At 53.4% G+C, this 18,969-nt stretch overlaps 1 protein-coding gene across 2 annotated transcripts in view; it reads left to right on the top strand.

The window, feature by feature from the left end:
* Positions 1-13,391, top strand: part of TSPAN15 (tetraspanin 15) — a 51,658-nt gene extending 38,267 nt beyond the window's left edge. For both annotated transcript variants that reach the window (XM_042960587.1, XM_042960588.1), the window contains 6 exons: positions 1,121-1,216; positions 3,414-3,530; positions 8,513-8,560; positions 9,927-10,043; positions 10,569-12,079; positions 12,976-13,391. In XM_042960587.1, the coding sequence (XP_042816521.1) occupies positions 1,121-1,216; positions 3,414-3,530; positions 8,513-8,560; positions 9,927-10,043; positions 10,569-10,718 (528 nt within the window). In that variant the 3' untranslated portion in view covers positions 10,719-12,079; positions 12,976-13,391. The remainder of the gene's footprint in view (positions 1-1,120; positions 1,217-3,413; positions 3,531-8,512; positions 8,561-9,926; positions 10,044-10,568; positions 12,080-12,975) is intronic.
* The last annotated feature ends 5,578 nt before the right edge of the window (positions 13,392-18,969 follow it).

The following is an 18,969-nucleotide window of genomic DNA, read 5'->3' on the forward strand; positions in this document are numbered from 1 at the left end:
TTGCAGGTGAGGAACTGGAGGCTCGGGTATTAAATGCGGCGTCCGCGGCCTGGCTGGCTGCGGGGCCTGTTCTTGACTCTGAGCCTCGACAGCATCTCTCAGCTTAGTCTTTGGTCCTCGGAACTGGAAGTTACCTTAAAGACGGGCCTGCAGGTTTGGTTTACCAGTGGGTAACTCAGGCTCAGAGAGGAGAAGTGGCTGTGGTGGGGCCTGCAGCCCAGGACCAGGCCTGGGACCCAGGGCCCGGTTTTCCCAGGGGCGCCCACAGGCGCCTCCCCTGGGGATCGTCTGGCTCCAGAGCCAAGAATGCCCCCTTTGTGCCAGCACGATCTCTGGTGATATGCAGGCCTCCCCGCTCTGAAAGCCCTGATTGTTGCTCTGAGCTTGGGGTTGGGCTGCCCACACTCCTGCCCCCACCCCTGCCCGCTGTGGGGCCTTTTGTGCTCCTGGATTTTAGCACAACAGCCGAGCTGTTGATCCAGAAGGCCCAGTGTGACCGGGAGAGGGCGATGTGCCAGCACCCCTCCCGGTCCGAGCTAGGGGGTGGGCCCTTTGTTCAGGCCAGAGCCCCGCAGCGATGAACCGCTGGGGAAGTGGGGAGAGCTGATTTCCAGTCCTGGCCAGGCCCCTAGCCTGCCTGCTCTGTGCCCTGGCAGAGTCAGGCCCCTCTTTGGGCCTCAGTTTCCTTATCTATAACACAAGAGCTTGGATAGCAGCTGAGAGTGGAGAGGAGGTCTGGAGGACAAAAGGAAGACTCACTTCAGGCCTGTCTTTGGACAGTGGAAGGAGCACCAGACAGGCACCAGGGCCAGCCCAGTCCCAGCCTGGTGTGGCTGCTTCCCTGGGGAAGGGCCCCATCTCTTGGGTCCTGGCCTATCTGATCTGTATGGGAAAGCGTGTGAATCACTCCTGCTTAGACATGGCAGAGGGACTAAGGCATCAGATGGGCATGGGGGGCATGGAGAGGGTGTGGGCAGGGATGTGGTGGGGCGTTCGTGCAGGCGGGGTGGGAGCTACTTGGGCACGTGGGCACTCTGTTCCAATCCCGAGTCCTGGGAGACCTTGGGTTGGGCTCAGGGAGGGGAGGTCTGTCTCTTTCATACTGTCTCCATCTAAATAGACCATCGACTTTCTGAATGACAACATTCGAAGAGGAATCGAGAACTACTATGACGATCTGGACTTCAAAAACATCATGGACTTTGTTCAGAAGGAGGTGAGCCAGGCGCCGTGGGTCAGAGACACAGCTGCCGTGCCCTTTGCCCCCCGACTCGGGACCCTGCTCAAGAGGGTGAGGGTGACAGAGCAGCGGCTTGTCCGCTCCCAAAGCAAGTAGCTGGCCACGTTGGGAGGCAACGGTGTGCCATAGACAGCCACCAAGTGTAGGGCCTGACCTTCTCAACCAGTCCTCTGCCCACGTGCCTGGCCCAGAATGTCCTTACTCTTCTTGTCTCTCCTTAGTTACCACCCTCCCCTCCCCCCAAAAAGAATAAGGTCAGGTAAAACTATAAGCCACCTTGCAGGGTCCCAGGGTACCCTTCTCTAATGGGCAAAGACCATCCTTCCTTGAGGTGGGAGTGACCTCCAAGCCACCCAGTTCAGAGTCCGTTCAGTGACGGGGAGCTCACTCCCTGTCAAGTCAGGGACAGCCCTGATGTGGAAAGAGCTCATCCCTGATCCCACATCCTCCGCATTGGGGAACAGAACACGACATCCCCTTTTCCCCCATAGCACTTCTGTGAACGCGACGGTTGTCATTTTGGGACACTGTCCTTCTCCCCACAACGTCTACCCAAGTCTGTCGATGCAATGATAAGCCCTCAGTGGCTTCTACACCTCGGTCTCATTTAGTCCTGAGCCTCAGGTTCCTCATCTGCATCGGGGAGGGGGGGGAATACGGACGGCCCCTCGCTCTTGATGTCCTGATGTCATTGTGCCTTGACGTTGCACTTCTGGGGACATGGCCTCGGGACCTGGTTCCCATGCTAGCCGTCAGTGAGAACCAAATCTCACCGCACCCAGGGCCACCCGCAGTGGCCACTCCCTTGGCTCAGGCCTTCACTGTGGTCACAACAGGTGCAGCCTCCGGGAGGCCCCTCTCTGCCAGGGGTGTGTCGGCCAGCTCTGACCATTGGGTGAAGCATGATGTTTTTATTGGAACCAGCCTTCAACTGGCTTGGGGATTTCATTTCTCCCCGGGTGGGGCGGGGTGGGGGTGACTCATGCTCGGTGCCAGGCCCCACGCTGAGTGCTTCGTGTATGGCCTGGCTCTGTCACCCTCAGCTCAGCTGTGCAGAGCTGGCATTGCTCTTCCTGCTTTGCGGATGAGGATCCGAGGCCCAGAGAGGCTGGTCAGCTTGCCCAAAGTCACACAGCTAGGAGGGGTAGCCTGAGGATTTGAACTCTGGTCTCTTGGACTGCAAAGCAAATGTCCTTTAACTGCACCCTGGGGAGGCACTTCCAGGTCTTAAAAACTGCCGGAAGGGCTCCCTGGGGGGGCTGCGGAAGGGTGTCTGCTTTGTGTCTCTCTGGCATCGTCACTCCCCTAGTCAACCCTGCAGCGACTCCCCATCACTCAGAATATGATCTCAGCTCCCTACTCTTTCTGGCTCAGTAGGCTCTGCGTGGTGCGGCCCAGGCCGGCCTCTCCCCTTCATCCCTCCCCTCTCACTCCCCCTGCTCCTGACAGGCCTCTGTGCCCGCTGCCCACATACCACTGGCTCATTCTGTGGGGCCTATGCACTGGTGACTGGCTCTTTCCTGCTGTTCGTGTTTCAGATTAAATGTCATGTCTTCAGAGGGGCCTCCCTGACCTCCCAACGGACGGCCGCTCCTCCCCCGTTCCCCCTCCTCCACTCGCTCCTCCTCCTCCTCCTCCAGGGAGCCACTGCCTCCCCGGATCTGTGCCAGTGCAGGGGCTGGTGCCCGGAGAAGCTAAGCCAGGGGGAAAGGAGGCCCGCCCTGTCCCCACCCTCGGTCCCGAGCCCACATGGCAGGCCGTGTGTGTGTCCCTTTGCTGAGGGACACCCCCAGGCCGAGCTGGGGTGGCTGTGGCATAACGCCACTGGGCTGTGGGGGCGTCCATGGAGCCCTAGTCTCTGGGACCTTCAGGGTTGAGCAGCTGCACTGGGGACGTGAAGGTGGGGGTCGAAGAGAACTTTCCCTCCAGTGTTTAGTACCCTCCCCATACCCACCCTGGGAGGCTGCCCAGCCTTGGCCTGCGTGCCCCTCCGGCGATGGGGTGCTCACTGCCTCCCGGGAGAGCACAGGACAACCTGCCGACCACGGCCCTGGGTGCTCCCCCTACCAGGAGACCCATCATAAGCCACAGGGTCTCCCGGCAGGGCCCCTTCCTGGTCCGTGCCTGGGGCCTCGGTGGTGACACGGCACCCCTCTGCTCGCCTCTCTCTCAGTTTAAGTGCTGCGGCGGGGAAGACTACCGGGATTGGAGCAAAAACCAGTACCACGCCTGCGACGCCCCCGGACCCCTGGCCTGCGGGGTGCCTTACACCTGCTGCGTCAGAAACACGGTACCCGCTGCTCCTGGCCTCCCGGGCTGGCCAGGCGCCTCTCGTCTTTCAGGAAGGGGGTGGGGTGGGGCAGGAGGTGGTGGTCATTGCCACGGCTTCCCGAGTCCCCAGGGCCACTGACAGGGGTGCATCTGGGGGTGGGGGCGTGGAAGGCTGGTCTTTAAGAGCAGTGGTCACGAACAGCTAGTGAACACTTCTCACGTGCAGGCCCGTCCTAGGCTCTCTTGGATTATTCAGCCCTTTCCCCAACACCTTGGGATAGGTCCTGTTATTTTACCCACTGTACAGATGAAGAAATTGAGGCACCCAAACATCAGGGGCCTGCCTTCGTGGGAGGCTGTCCTGTGTAGTCGCCACTTATAAACGAAGGGCTTCTTCAATCCTGTGTTTGACTAACGTGTCCCCCAACTGCTCGGTTTCTGGATTGGAATGAGGTGGAGAGCTTTGCAATTACTCATGCCTGAACAGTCATGGAAAATGTCTTTTCGAACATCTCTACCATTCTGTGCCCACTGCTTGGATTCTGTAAACCAAGCAGCTGCCGGTGGGCGTGGGGGGGGGGTGGGGGTGGGGCCTCACCCTTGAGTCAAGGAGTCAGTGCCAAGTGCATCGGCCCTAAAAAGAGCCTGGACCAGGAGAGAAGGTTTGTTAGGAAGTTTTAGCTGCCGTTTTAGGGTAGCTTTCTGGGAAGGGGGAGCACTGGAGAAGAGCCCAGCATTTTCAGAGAAGCCTGTGTTTGTGTGTGTGTGGGGGGGGGCGGTGATCCTGAACTTCATCACATAGGGCAGTGGCACCTGAATGTCCACGTCAAGCTCTGGAAGTCCTACGTGTGTTCATTCATTCAGCATATATTTGTTGAGGACCCGCTATGTGCCAGATGTGATTTGAGGTCCTGGGGGTCTGTAGACACATGGAGAACTGCCTGCACGGTACTGACGTTCTAGACCAACAAAGTATGGGCCAGATTGTACCCTCAAAGGTGGTAAATGCTAAGGAGAAAAATAAAGCAGGGGCGTGAAAGATTGTGATTTTAGATACTGAGAAGGTAGTTCTCATAACACCCTGAAGGAAGTGAAGGAGTAAGCCATGCATATCTGGAGGATGCACTTCCTGGCAGGGAAGTGCACATGCAAAGGCCCTGGGGTGGGAATTGCCCGGTACATTTGAGAAACAGCACAGAAACCACTGTGGCTGGAGCAGAGTGAGCGTGGGGGAGAACAGTAGCAGATCAAGTTGGGGAGGTCATGGGTGCCCTAAAGACCATGGTCAGGACTTTGGTTTTCCCTGGAGGGACAAGGGGTCAAATGGAGGGCTTGAGTGGCAGATCTGACTTCAGGTTTACTAGGATCATGCTGACTGCTGGGAGGGCAGAGGTGAACATGGGGAGTCTGATTAGGGGCGGTCCGTGTGTCACAGGTCAGGCCGTCCGGGAAGCAGGCTCTGCGTTGCTGGTTAGCGAGAGCAAGGTCTGCAGGACGAGTCAGCAAGCTGGGTATCCAGGAGAGCCAATGGTTTAGCTCCAGTCTGAGTCCAACAGCCTGAGAAGCAGGAGAGCTGACGGGGTAGTTCCTGTCCGAGGGCTGGAGGCTCAAGAGCCAGGAAGAGCCAGTGTCTTAGTTCAGGTGGGCAGTTCGTCGGGCAGGAAGAATTCTCGGTTACTTGGGGGAGGGCAGCCTTTTTGTTCTGTGCAGGCCTTCCACTGATCGGATGAGGCCCACCCACATTAGGGAGAGCAATCTGTCTTACTCCATGTACTGACTTAAATATTAATCTCACTGAAAAACACCCTCAGGGAAACACCCAGAATAATGTATGACTAAATACCTGGGCACCCCACCCCGGGCCCGGTCAAGTTGACACATAAAATTAACGACACGTAACAATCATCACAAGGGCCGACAGCTAAGGCTCCTGCCAATTGTGCTCCCAGTGTTTCGGGGGTTCCGGGAAGCACCCACCCCACCAGGTGGGAGAAGACAGAGGCTCAGAGTCAGGCGATGGTAGCGGAGGTGATAAAACGTGGTCAGCTTCTGGCTTTGCTTTGCACGTAATTGCACAAGATTTGCCGACAGTTCAGATATGGGAGGTGGGGGAAAGGGAGAAATAAGGAGGACTCCCGGATCTTGGCTTGAGCCACACGAAAGACGGGGCTACTGTTGCCTGAGAGGGGAGGACAGCAGTGAGGCAGGTTTGGGGGATCAGGGGTTCAGTGTGACAGGCGGAGCTTGGGAGCTGGGTGACATTCCAGCAGGCATGTCCAAGAGGCAGGTGGATATAGGCGTCTGGAGTGTGGGGAAAAGTCCAGGCTGGGCATATCAACACGGACCCTGCAGAGAAGTGAATTGTCAAGTCCGCATCTGGACGGGAACAGTGAGGTGGGGAGGTGACACTCACCCAGCTGGGCTATCTCTGGTCCTGTATTACAGAACCACTGGTGGGCTCACCTTGTGTCTCCCACGTGATTTTCCTCTCGCGATAGAAAAGAGGGTGTTTCCTTCCTTCCTAGAATCTGCGTGTGAACTCGTGTATGGATCTTTTTATTTTACCCTATTTCATTTAGCCACGGGTCTGAATGGACACACAGGAAATACATAGAAAAAAACTCAAACTGAAAATAATCAGAAACCAGAGCCTTATGCTTGGTGGTTGAGAGCTTCCTGGCAGCCAAAGGAAAAGGGGAGACGTGAACATAATATACATAGTTAGGTTCAACGGAGGAAAGCAAGCTGCTTCTTCAGGGAAAGTCACTTTCCCCCCCAGCTCTCAGCATTAAAAGAAATGTCTTATACCAGGCTTCCTACAGGAGACTGGAAACAGCAACAGGGATCACTCAGGTAAAATTTGGTTATGCTGTGATGTCCCCAAGGCTTGGGTTGGCGTAGAGGGCACTCTGCCTCTACGTTAAATGGCCTCAGACTGCCGTGCCTGTTGAGCTCTTGGGCCCATGTTTATACATATCCACCCTCTCGGTTTTGGCTATCCTTCAGGGGCCTGTCCCCCAAGGCCTCTCTCCCCCATCTCCCTGGCCTCTCAGACCCCAGGTACCCCAGCTCATCAGCCCTGTGCCAGAGTGAGAGGCAGCACTTGGGAAGAACCCTTGTGAACTTTGCTGCGTTCATTTTTGGGCTGCTCAGAAGCCCCCTTCGTGACCTCCTCTCTGTGGCCCTGTGCCAGATGGAAAAGGCCACCAAGTACTGGTCTCGGGGCCTGCGAACCTTCAGCAGAGGCTCTGGAGAATACTGGTTCTGTGCTCAAACCTAGACAGGCTTTACCTTTGGAAAGAGCCATGGAAGCCTGTTACTCCCCAACCCTCGGAGGGGGCTCTCCTGGCAGGGGAGGCGTGTCCAGAGGAGGGGTCTGGGCTGTGGGTGCAAAAGAGGCCTTGCCAGGTGCATGTCTGCTCCCTGAGGGCAGGGGTGATGTCTCCAGGGCTGGGAGCACTGTGCAAAGTGGTTAATCTTGTTGCCTTCCATATACCATGCAGATGACCTACTTATTATGTTCATTGTGGGTCCCCCTTTCTAGAATATAAGTTCCATGAAGGCAAGGACTTTCCTTTGTTTTTCTACATTCCCGACACCTAGACCATTGATTGGTACATAATAGGTGCTCAGTTAATATTTGTTCAGTGGATGAATGAACAAGTAAGGTGTTTTCTACCATTTTCTATCATTCCCGTCATTCTATCATTCACCTGCTTCCCAGGCCTGACCCTCTCCATGGGGGTCGTGTTCACCCCCTGGAGGAGCCACAAATGCTGACCTGTGTTAAGTGGATGTTGGCCAGTTTGGGATCAGAGGGCACCTGGGGTACAGTCTAGACTGAGGGAGGTTATTTTGCCCACGAACCAGGTCCTGACATCTGAGATGAGGCCTGCGGTCCAACCTGCTCTTTTGGAAGGGGAGTTGACAGCCTTCCTTGCCTTCCAGGGGCTGGGATTGTGTCCAAAGTCACTCTAGCCAGCATCCCTTTGTTCTTCCACGTGGCTGGCCCTGAGATAAGCCATTGACGGGTGTACCTCACTTTATGGTCAAAACAGCCCCGTGAGGTGGGTTTACTGATCACCATTGCTTCATCGAAGACACCGAGGAATCTCATTCATTCATTCATTCATTCATTCAACAAATACTGATTGAGTGCCATCTAAGACGGGTCACAGAGCTCATAAGTAGCAGAGCAAGACCCGGACCAGGTAGCATGATGCCAGAGGCTGCCCAGGCCACTCTCCTGCTCTCACTGCTGCCACCTGCAGTGCCCTGAGCGACAGCAGCTCTCAGTTGGATGTCACAGGGTGGGGCCGGGGCATCTAGCTTTCTGCCACTTTGTAGAATGAGAAGGAGGCCGCACGGGGCATAGACAGTGCTGGAATGTGCCCCTGCCAGTCCTGACGCTGAGAAGGGGCTTGAGGGGGTCCAGGGACGACCCCAGCTTTCCCTGTCCTGAGAGCAACTCTCTTCCCGGAAGAACACCCGGGTGGTGCCTTGGCTGGTGGGTTGGCAGTCTGCAGGGGCAAGGAAGTGTGTGGTCAGCGGCCTCAGCCTTGTCCTCAGGTAAACCACAGCTGGCCAGGGTCCTGGCTGCCATCTGAGGTTTTGCCTCGTAAAAGTCCGTGGAGCAAGAACAGCCCAGCCCTCATCTCTGAGACCGAGTATGGCCATGTCGCAAACCGTGGCCCTGGGGCAGCAAGGGAGCCCGGGACGGCACGCTTTTCTCTGGGTTCCTGGGCTGCCCCTGGTGGAGGAGTTGTCCTCTTCTCCAAATGCCGCAGAACTAACCTTCCTGTCCCTCCTCCTGGGCATCTCTTGGCAGGCGCGGGGAGTTGGGGAGGCTAGGATGCAGACTTTAGCCAGATGGCCTGGGAGGGAATCTCAGCTCCATTCATACGGACTCTGTGCCTCCGTCCTTTCACCAGTAAAAGGGGAGAATGATAGCGTCTTGTACAGTAAGCATTATGTGTCAGCTAATACACATTTCTGTTTCAGACAGAAGTTGTCAACACCATGTGCGGCTACAGAACTATTGACAAGGAGGTAATGTCTTTGGAATCTCTTTCCTTGAGAAATGTTGCTCTTCCTGTCCCCTCCGCGGGGTGACTGGAAGGGTTCCTGGGGGTGGGGCTCCTGGCTGTGAATAGGAGTCAGGTGCTGCCAGGATTTTCCGCCTGTGGCCAGATACAGAAGGACTCAGGGAGCCAAGAACCCCCCAGGCTGGGAGGGGCTGCCTGCCTGTGTTTACTGAGCACCTACTGTGGATTTTCGGTGTGAGGTCAGCGTGCCTTTGCCAGTGCCCCCCGCATGCCCGTGTGCCCAGCCGTGCTCAGCACCGGTCTGCCTTGCAACTCCGGGGACTAAGAGAGACACTGGGGTGGTGTTGGGAGGGAGCTAAAAATCATGATGGCTTGAGGTGCCTGTGAGGAGTGAGTTCCCTGGGCCAGCAGTGACAGCAGCCTTGGGAACTTGCCAGAAACACACATTCTTGGGGCAGAGCCCAGCAGGTGCTTCTGACACACATTTCAGCTGGAGAGCCATAGACTAGCAGAGGTTCTCAAGCCATCAGACCCGATGCCCAGGTATTATAAAATCATGTGGGAATGCCCTTGTTATTATCTCAAAATGAAATCCACAGATAATATAATCTACCGACACACCCAATTTCAGAACGAGGGATGGATCCGAGATAAAAGGAGAAATAGAACAACTTACAATCCTATAGCATACTTCACATGGAAATGCTCAGGCATTAGATACAACAGAAGACGCAAAAAAAAGCAGTCACGGGTTTGTACCACAGGGGCAGCTGACACCCCCGGCAGGGTAGGCGGGAACGTGTATACCACAGGCATTATTTTTCCAATATGGCGAACAATTCTTGATAAAATTCCAGACAAAATACCGTATGATCATTCTGTAATTTACATAGTAGTATTTATGCAAAGTTATATATAGCATACGTGTGTGTGTGTGTGTATGTATACTATGTATTTGTGTACAGTAAAACCACACAGAAAACACTGTGGTTTTTATAAGTACCTGAAGTTGGGCTTTTGGCTCAGATAATTATGGATGGGTTTCCAGCCGTCTAGATGCCCCTGGGGGACTTCTGAGAGGCAGGTAGACAGGGCCGTTGTTTGTGGGATAGGATCGCCCTTAGCTCCGTAGTCCCTCAGCCCCCAACCCCAGCTGCGTGACACCCAGAAGTGCCACCAGAATGTCCTCGGTGCTCTCTAAGGAACACTGCTGCCCACTGAGACCCGCCGGTTAGAGCCACCTGCTCGTAGTGCATGTGAGAAACTGAGGCTCACCGAGGTGGAGGGACTTGCCTGGACGTCGAGTGAGCAGCAGAGTGGGGGCTGGGGCTCTGGCGGGTCAGGTGTCAGCCAGGCTCCTCCCTGTGCAGCGCCTCAGCGTGCAGGATGTCATCTACGTGCGAGGCTGCACCAACGCCGTGATCATCTGGTTCATGGACAACTACACCATCATGGCGGGCCTCCTGCTGGGCATCCTGCTCCCCCAGGTGGGCTGGTCCCCCCTCCACCCAGGGAGGGGAGCTGGAAGTAGGGTGGCGGGCAAGGTGTCGGTTTGGAGAAAGCATGGCTTGGTGGTGACAGAGAGCAGAAAAGGTACAACGGGGTGGGGTGAAGAACGCTCTTGTGCCATCAGTCTGGGCTCACCTGGAGGGCAGAAAGGCCTGGAAGGGAGGGCGAATGGCAGTAGCTCTGCTTATAAAGCTCTTCCAAGTGCTTCGGCGACACTGCCTTCTTCAATTCTGTGAGGTAGATGCTGTTATCATGCCCACTTTACGGAGGAGGAAACTGAGGCTTGGCAAGGTTGAGTGACCTGCCCGAGGTCCCCTAGATAGTGAGCGGCATGGCCGGGGTGGAGACAGGGGTCCCAGAGCGGAGGGGCCTCTGCTGATGGGGCGCACGGAGGGTCTCTGGGATTTCCTGGGAGGGGGAGAGGAGGGCCCGGGTTGGGGGCTGCCAGAGAGGGCCATACAGATCCCCCGCATGCTCTCGCCCACCCTGCCCTTTCTCTTCAGTTCCTGGGGGTGCTGCTGACAGTCCTGTACATCACCCGGGTAGAGGACATCATCATGGAGCACTCTGTCACCGATGGGCTCTTGGGACCTGGTGCCAAGGCCAGCGTGGAGGCGGCAGGCACAGGATGCTGCATGTGCTACCCCAACTAGCACCCCAGCCTGGGGCAGCAGCTCCCGCAGGACCGTGCCGCGACAGCACCACTCAGGCCACGCCGCAGTGGCCGGACAGGACCGTGGGTCCTCTCCGCAGACTTGGCACTGTCCAAAGCCCCGGCTGTGTTTTGCTCTGGTGGCCTGCTCGGACCTCCTACGGCCACTGCCTCTCTGGGGAGCGGAGCCCCTCCCCAGGCCCGGGATCCCGTGCCTGCCCTCACTCTTAGGCACGGACAAGAGCGTCCCTTCTCCGGGCCTGGGCCACCGGGCAAGGGGGTGCCCAGCGCCCAGCTCAGGGCCCGTGGCATTTCTGGCAGTGCCTTGGCCTGTGGTGTTTATGCCCATTTGAAGGCGATTTCGTAGCAATTTGTACAGGAGGAGGGAGGAGAGCATGGGTGCCTGGTGGTGGAGAGGGCGTGTGGCCCCCAGGCGCCCCCAGTCCCACGGCCACACCCCGGAGGCCAGGCTGGGCCCATTTCTCAGCCTCCCAGGAACCTTGAGCCCTCCCTAAGGCTGCTGCTTTGCTGACCCTCTTTTTTACGTGATTTTTGTAACATTTTGTACACAGTTAACAGGAGTTTCTGACTAATCAAAGCTGGGTGTGTCCCCACACACCCCACTTTTGCCCCTCCAATCCAGTTTATTAATCAAACAATAAAAATTTGATTTTTTTTTTTTTTTTTTTTTGGTGTTTCATTTGTGCTGTTTGGATCAGGAGGGGGTCGGGAAGTCCTCAACTCGGGCTTAGAAGCCCCTCCCTGGTGCAAGGATTGACGCGGGGAAAGGGGGTGGGGTGGGGCGCGCGGGGAAGGGCAGGGCACTATGGGGCCAAGATCTGGGACAGTTGGGGACACTGCAGCTGGTGCATCAGCAGCTGGCTGGAGGCCGCCTGCTCCGGGTTTGGGACAGCCTCTCCCATTCTCTGGTGTTGCTTCTTAGGGAAATGGCTTTTCCCAGCTGTGTTTGTGGGCTGGCCCCGGAGCCTCCCGGACCTGCCCTTCCTGCTAGCGATTCATTCACATGCGGGAAACCTCGGAGGAGGCAGAGATGACAACCCCTGTTTTACACACTGGGAAACTGAGGCAAAGCCACCCATGGCAAGAGGCTCCTCCTCCGGAAAGCAGGGACAGATGGGAACTAGGAAAGCCAGGGGTCTGGGGAGGTGCTGTGCCCTCAAATCCACCCGCAGCTTTCGAACCTGGGCCGCTCTCCCTCCAACAGTAATCAGCGAGTCGTTCCCGCCCCCGGGTCGGGAGGAACAACGCTCGATGCCCAGCAAAGCTTGGTGCCGATCGCCCCCTGCTGGAGATGGCAGGACCTGCACGGATCAGCCCGCCCAGGCCTCCCTGCCCCAAGACGTGGGTTCCAGGTCTCCTGTGCGGTTCTTAGTAGCCAGAGCGGTAGATATAAACAGCAAGAGCCCCAGACCTGAAGAACTCGGTCTAAGTGTGTTAGGGAACTTCCCGCCACACCCAGAAGTGAAGCGGTCGGATGTTTGGTCGGCCATGTACACGGGCCTGAGTTCCGATGGGTGTAGAAAAGGGCAGGAGAGGGGTGTGTAAAAGGATAGAATAACGCAACAATAGCAAACGCGTCAGCAAGCGTGCCCTGTGTCGGGAGCCCGTCTAGACCTTGGGCAGCTACTAGCTCCTTTAAGTCTTGCAACTGTGTTGTCTCCATTTTATTGATGGAGAGACTGGGGCATGTCAAGTAACTTGCCCAAAGCACAGGGCTGGTAAGTGACCAAGCCGTGATGTGAGGCCAGGTACAATCTCCCCCGCGGTGTGGACGCATGCATGGTCCTGGGTGTGCAAAGCACGGATGGCTGATACTGCAGCTGTCCCCAAGGGGTGGTCACAGCAGCTGTTGCTGGAACCTCCACCCGGTCCCCATCTTGACCTATGCGTGCAAGGCCAGGTCACCCCCTGTATCCGGCTGGTGGCCTCCTGGCTCTGGCTATTCTCTGAGGATTCTCTCTGTGCTGAGTGGGAGGCAGCTGTCTTTGGGGCAACAAGATAGCAGAGGCATTGAGCGAGTTTGGGACTCCCCTGAGTGTGTCTATCCAAAGTCATAGTACCCTGTAACCTGAAAACCTCTGGTCACCTTGTCTTCCTTCTCTCTGCCACCACGCGCAGGCGCAAAGACGCCCCTCTACGTGACACTGCTGCTTACGGGGACCAGGGGGCGGGGTGGGTGGCCACAGAGGGCTGAGCTCCAGCTGGCACTTCACTCTTCTTTTCCTTCCAAACCGCAGCCACTCACCTCTCTAGAAAGCAAAACGGGACACAAGGAGGGGACTTTTTCAGTCCTGAGGTTGGGATGCTTCTGCTCGTGCCCTCTTTTGGTGCTCAAAGCGACAACATCCTCTCGACCCCTCATCTCACAAGAATGGAAGCATGACCTTCAAGACTAATCCTGTTGCCTCACCATGGCTCATACAGAAAATGACCATGTTATTGCAGCCCGCAATAGCTGCGGAACTGGGAGAGGTGTGTAGGCTTTCATGTTGGGCTTTTTTGTTGTTGTTCTATAATTCCAAGAGAAACAAAATAATCACGTGTCCCAGAAGACTGACTTGGAATACAAATTCCAAATACGATATTCGCCAAACTTATTTTTTAACAGTTTATTGAGGTGTACTTGAGGTAAAATAAACCACATGTTTTTTAAGTTTATTTGTTTATTTTGAGAGGGAGAGGAAGGGGCAGAGAGAGAGAGGGGGAGAGAGAGTCCCAAGCAGGCTCCGTGCTGTCAGGGCAGAGCCCGACATGGGGCTCAGTTTCATGAGCTATGAGGTCAGGACCTGGGTGGAAATCAAGAGTCAGACGCTTAACAGACTGAGCCACCCGGGGTGGGGGTGGGGGGCTCACACCTATTTAAAGCGACAAATATCACTAAGGAAGCCATCACCACAATCAGGATAATGAACATTTCCATCATGCTAAGAAGAAATTTCCTCTTGCCCCTTGGGAATCCCTCCTTAATGTTTTTTTTAAATGTATTTTTGAGAGAGAGAGAGAGAGAGAGAGAGAGACAGAGACAGAGACAGAGTGTGAACAGGGGAGGGGCAGAGAGAGAGACAGAGACACAGAATCTGAAGCAGACTCCAGGCTCTGAGCCATCAGCACAGAGCCCAACGCAGGGCTCAGACCCGTGAACCGCGAGATCATGACCTGAGCTGAAGTCAGCCGCTTAACCCACTGAGCCACCCAGGCGCCCTGCCTTGGGAATCCCTTCTTTACCGGCCTCCCCACCACACCCCTGCTCCATCTCCAGGCAACCGTGAATCTGCTGTCCATTTCTATACATGACTTTGTATTTTGTAACATTTTATATCTGTGGGTTTATACAGCATGTACTCTTCTTTTTGTTGGGCTGCTTTCATTCAACATGATTAATTTGAGGTTTGCTCATTTTGTAGCATGTATCAGTAGCACGTTCCTTTTTACTGCTCAGCGATATTCCTCTGAATGGATATACCATAGCTTACTTATCCATTCACCTACTGATGGGCGCTCGTCTTACTTCCAGGTTTCTGTTGTTGTTATTACAAACAAAGCCGCTATGAACATTCATGTACATGCCTTCATATGGACACACACTTGCATTTCTCCTGGGCAAATACTCGGGGGTGGAAAGCTGTAAGTGTATGTTCAGCTTTATAAGAAACTGCCAGTGTATTTTCCCAAGTGGTTGCATGATTCTACACCTCCACCAGCCATGTAGGGTCCCCCACGTTCTTCCATGTCCTTGCCAGGATTTGGTGTGGGTGTGTGGTGATACCTCATCGTGGTTTTACTTTGCACTTCCTCAATAATTAACCACGTTGGATACCTTTTCACGGCTGTGTTCACCACGCACTAATTTCTGTGAAGTATCTGTTCAAATCTTTCTCAAAAAATTGTCTTGCTCATTTTCTTACTGAGGCTTGAGAATTCTTCCCATAGTCTAGATATGAGTCCTTTATCACATATCGGATTTCCAAGTCTTTTCTCCCCATCTATGGCTTGTCTTTCCATTCTCTCGCCAGTGTTTTTCAGAAAGCAGAAGATTTTAACTCGAAATCCGGTTTATCACTTTTTTTCTTTTGTGCATTGTGTTTTTGGTATCCCATTTAAGAAACCCTTGGGCTGCAAGGTTTTCTCTTTTATTTTCTTTTTGAAGCTTTATAATGATGTAAGGCTTTTCCATTTAGGGCAATGGCCCATTTTGAGTTAATTTTTTTTGTATGGTGTGAGGTAGGGATCGAAATTCGGTTATTTTGTAAATGAATATCCAGTTGCACTTGCATCATTTGTTGAGAGACAGCTCTTTCTCCACCAACTTGCCTTTGCTGAAAATCAGTTCACATACGTGTGAGTTTATTCTGGATTTTCTATTCTGTTTCATTCAATGTTGAACAGAAAGTGTGAGAATAGATGCCTTTGGCTTACTTCTTTATTTAAAAAAAAATTTAACATTTATTTATTATTGAGAGAAAGAGAGAGACAGAGCATGAGCAGGGGAGGGGCAGACAGAGAGAGGGAGACACAGATTCCAAAGTAGGCTCCAGACTCTGGGCTGTCAGCACAGAGCCCGATGTGGGGCTCGAACTCACAAACCGCAAGATCATGACCTGAGCTGAAGTTGGATGCCTAACTGACTGAGCCACCCAGGCACCTTGTCCTTAGCTTACTTCTGATCTCGTGTGGAAAGCATTCAGTCTTTCATCCTTAAATATAATGTTAGATGTGCATTTTTCATTGATGTCCTTTATCAGTTTGAGGAAGTTCTGTTGTGTTTCTACTTAACTGAGAATTTTTATCAAGAATGGATGTTGGGTTTTGTTAAATGCTTTCTCGACATCTTTTAAAATTTCTAAACATGGCTAAGTACATTGATTGATTTTCAAGTGTTAAGTCAACCTCACGTTCCTCAAATAAGCCCCACTCATTTTGTTTTTATTTTTGAGAGAGAGCGAGCATGCGTGTAGCAGGGGAGAGGAGCAGAGGGACGGGGGGAGAGAGAGGGAGAATCTCAAGCCTGACATGGTGCCTGACATGGGGCTCCACCTCACAGCCCTGGGGCCATGACCTGAGCTGAAATCAAGAGTCGTACACTCAACTGACAGAGCCATCCCAGTGCCCCTCACTTTTTTTTTTTTTAACAATAATTTGTTGGGTTTGATTTGCTAGAATTTTGTTTAGAATGTTTGCACTAATGTTCAGGAGGGATTTGGGGCTGTAGTTTTCTTGTAATGTCTTGGCTTCATAGAATTCATTGGGAAGTATTCCTTCCTTTTCAATTTTCTGGGAGAGTTTGTGTGGAGTTGTAATTTCTTCCCTAAAAGTTTGATAGGATTCACCAGTGGAGCTACTTGGACTTGGAGGTTTCTTTGTAGGAAGATTTTGCACAATAATTCCAATTTCTTTACTGAATATTAGGCTAATCAGGCTCTTTCTTCTTGAGAGCTTGGCAGCTTAATCCTGCAAGGCATTTGCCCATTTCATGTAAGATGTCAAATTTATGGGCACAAAATTGCTCAGAACTTTCTCTTATAATCCTTTTAATATCTGCAGAATGTGTACTGATCACATTTTTCTTATTCCTGATATTGATAATCTGACTTTTCTCTATTTTTGCTACTGAGTCTGGCCAGGGGGTTAGCAATTGTATTGATCCCTTCAAAGAACCAGCTGGGTCATTCTCATGAGGATACAAACAAGCTTTGCTATTCCTATCTGGAAACAAGCGCTCCTCTCTTGATCCTACTTTCTCCATAGCCTCCTGCCCCCCCACCCGATATCTTGCCTTCCTTCCACTGCAACCATTTTGAAAGAGTGTCCATACTCTGTCTCTGATTCCTCTCCTCTGATTCACTCTTTCTTTTCAGATTCACTTAATTATTTTTTCATTCTATGAATAACTTCACTTCCCAACTTTACTGACAAAATTATGTGTTTGAAGTGTACAATGTGACGATACACACTGTGAAAGGATCCCCACCGTTGAGTTCATTAACACGTCCATCACCACTTATTTATCTTTTTCGAAAATGAGATATAATTGGCACACAACATTTATTCCATATATACAAATAGCAGTACATAACATTATTTTCAGAGGTACAAGATGATTTGCTATTTGTACATATCGCAAAATGATCACCTCAGTAAGTCCAGTTAACATCCATCACAACACGTAGTTAAATTTTTTCTTCTTGTAATGAGAACTTTTAAGATCTACTCTTTTAGCAACTTTCAAATATGCAATACAGTACCGTTAACTGTCGTCACTGTGCTCTACAGGACGTCCCTAGGACTTACTCGTTTTAACTGGAGTTTATACCTTTTGATCCTCTGCACTCATTTTGCCCACTCCCACCTTCCCCTTGGTCAACCACCAATCTGTTCTCTGTGTCTTTTTAAAATATGTTCATCTATTTATTGAGAGACATTATTATGAGCGGGGGAGGAGGAGAGAGAAGGAAGGGGAGAGAGAATCTCAAGCAGGCTCCCCACTCGGCGAGAAGCCCAATGTGGGGCTCAATCCCACATTGAGATCCCAACCATGAGAGATCCTGACCTAAACCAAAATCAAAAGTTGAACGCTTAACCGACTGAGCCACCCAGATGCACGCCCCCCTTTTCTAAAGTTTTTATTTTTTTTAATAAAAACCCCACCCAATGTGGGGCTCAAACTCAGAACTCTAAATCAAGAGTTGCAACGCTCTACTGAATGAGCCAGACAGGTGCCCCCCCACCACTGCTTTTTATGGCTGTTTCAAAAACAGGCATTTCAGACCCTCGGCCTCAGAGGAGCCCAGGGCAGGCTGGAGGTAAGGCAGTCCTGGACAGAATGCAGCATAGAGGTGTCTGGTCCCCTCTGTGTTCCCAGCACCCAGCCCAGTGCCTGACACACAGGAGCAGCTCAGACTGGTTGAATGAAGGGCAAGAAAGGATGAGCTGGGGAGATACGCTCTGTGGGGAAATCAGCCCCAAGCAGCCCCTGCTCCCACACATTGTGCCAGCCTGGCCCTGGAAGGCCTATTGAGGGCTCCAACCTCACCCCTGGACCCTGGCTCAGTCAGTAGGTCCCTGGACTTACCCAGTTCATTCCTAGCTCACACGGTACTACCCATCATCTCATGAGAAAGATCTAGCCAACTCTTCCACGTTTCCCTTTCCCATCTCCTCCTGGCCTCGCTTCCATTCTGGGTGTGGAGGGACGAATTTTACTATCACGCATTTCGCAGAGGAAGGAAACCGAGACCAGACTAGTTGGTAAGTTGTATGCCAAGAAGCCCTGCCAGCAACCCCAGAGCCTGGCTCCTTCCAAGCCCCTGCTCTGCCTGCCACCCTCCTGGAGCCTGGGAAGCGCCCAGAAATATTATGGGGTCGCTGGCTCTGGCACCGAGTCCTGGCTCCCCACAGTCTGTGAGCCCTTGAAGGGAGCCTGATTGTCGTCTTTGAGAGCCCGGAAAGACAGAAGGCACAAGTCTTCTGGCATGGCTGCCTGTGGCCACTAGGTGGCGCTGTGGACCGCTGATTGGAGTCCAGCACGCCACCTCCAACCTCTCCTCCCCTCCGAGCCTGCACCCCCCACCCCCACCCCGCGTCTGGGGTGCTGGGGCTGCAGTTGCAGTGAGCCTCCCACCCCCTACCCCCTAGGAGTGAGACACAGGGTGAGGGAGCCCAAAACACCATAAGTGCCTGCATATGCAGGCGCTCAATAAATGGTCGTTAAACCAGTGACCATTCTATGAAGCTGGCGTAGGCGAGACTTTCCGACCCTACTTTATAGACTAGGAAGCTGAGGCCAGATGCCAACACTATTGCTATCCACCGTGCTTAGTGTATTTTCTTCTCCATCCTGTTTAGCTGTCACTTGAGCAATGAGGCAGGTGCTCCATTATGCGCGTTTTTGCAGGTGAGGACGCCGGGGCTTGGAGAGGCCAGTTAGAGGAATGAAGGGAAGAACCGGGGCTTGGAGCGGCCTGCATCTGAACGGGGTCGCCAGTTAGTTCCGGTGCCTCCCCTCCCCCACCCCCAACAGGACCCCGGGTGAAGAGCCCCTCCCCCGCTCGGGCGGCGAGGCCTTAGCACCCACGGCATCCAGCAACTGCAAAGCCTCCACCTTTACACGGCCACGGAGGGGCCTGGAATGAGCCAGGGGAGGGTGGCGGGGACTTACCTGTCAGAATGAGACTGTGCGGGCACCTGGGCTCTGGAGGGCAGTTTCTTGGTCTGTGAAAAAAGGATAAGCACCT

This window comes from Panthera tigris, chromosome D2 (assembly GCF_018350195.1).
Source record: "Panthera tigris isolate Pti1 chromosome D2, P.tigris_Pti1_mat1.1, whole genome shotgun sequence".
In the NCBI taxonomy this organism is placed as follows: Eukaryota; Metazoa; Chordata; class Mammalia; order Carnivora; family Felidae; genus Panthera; species Panthera tigris.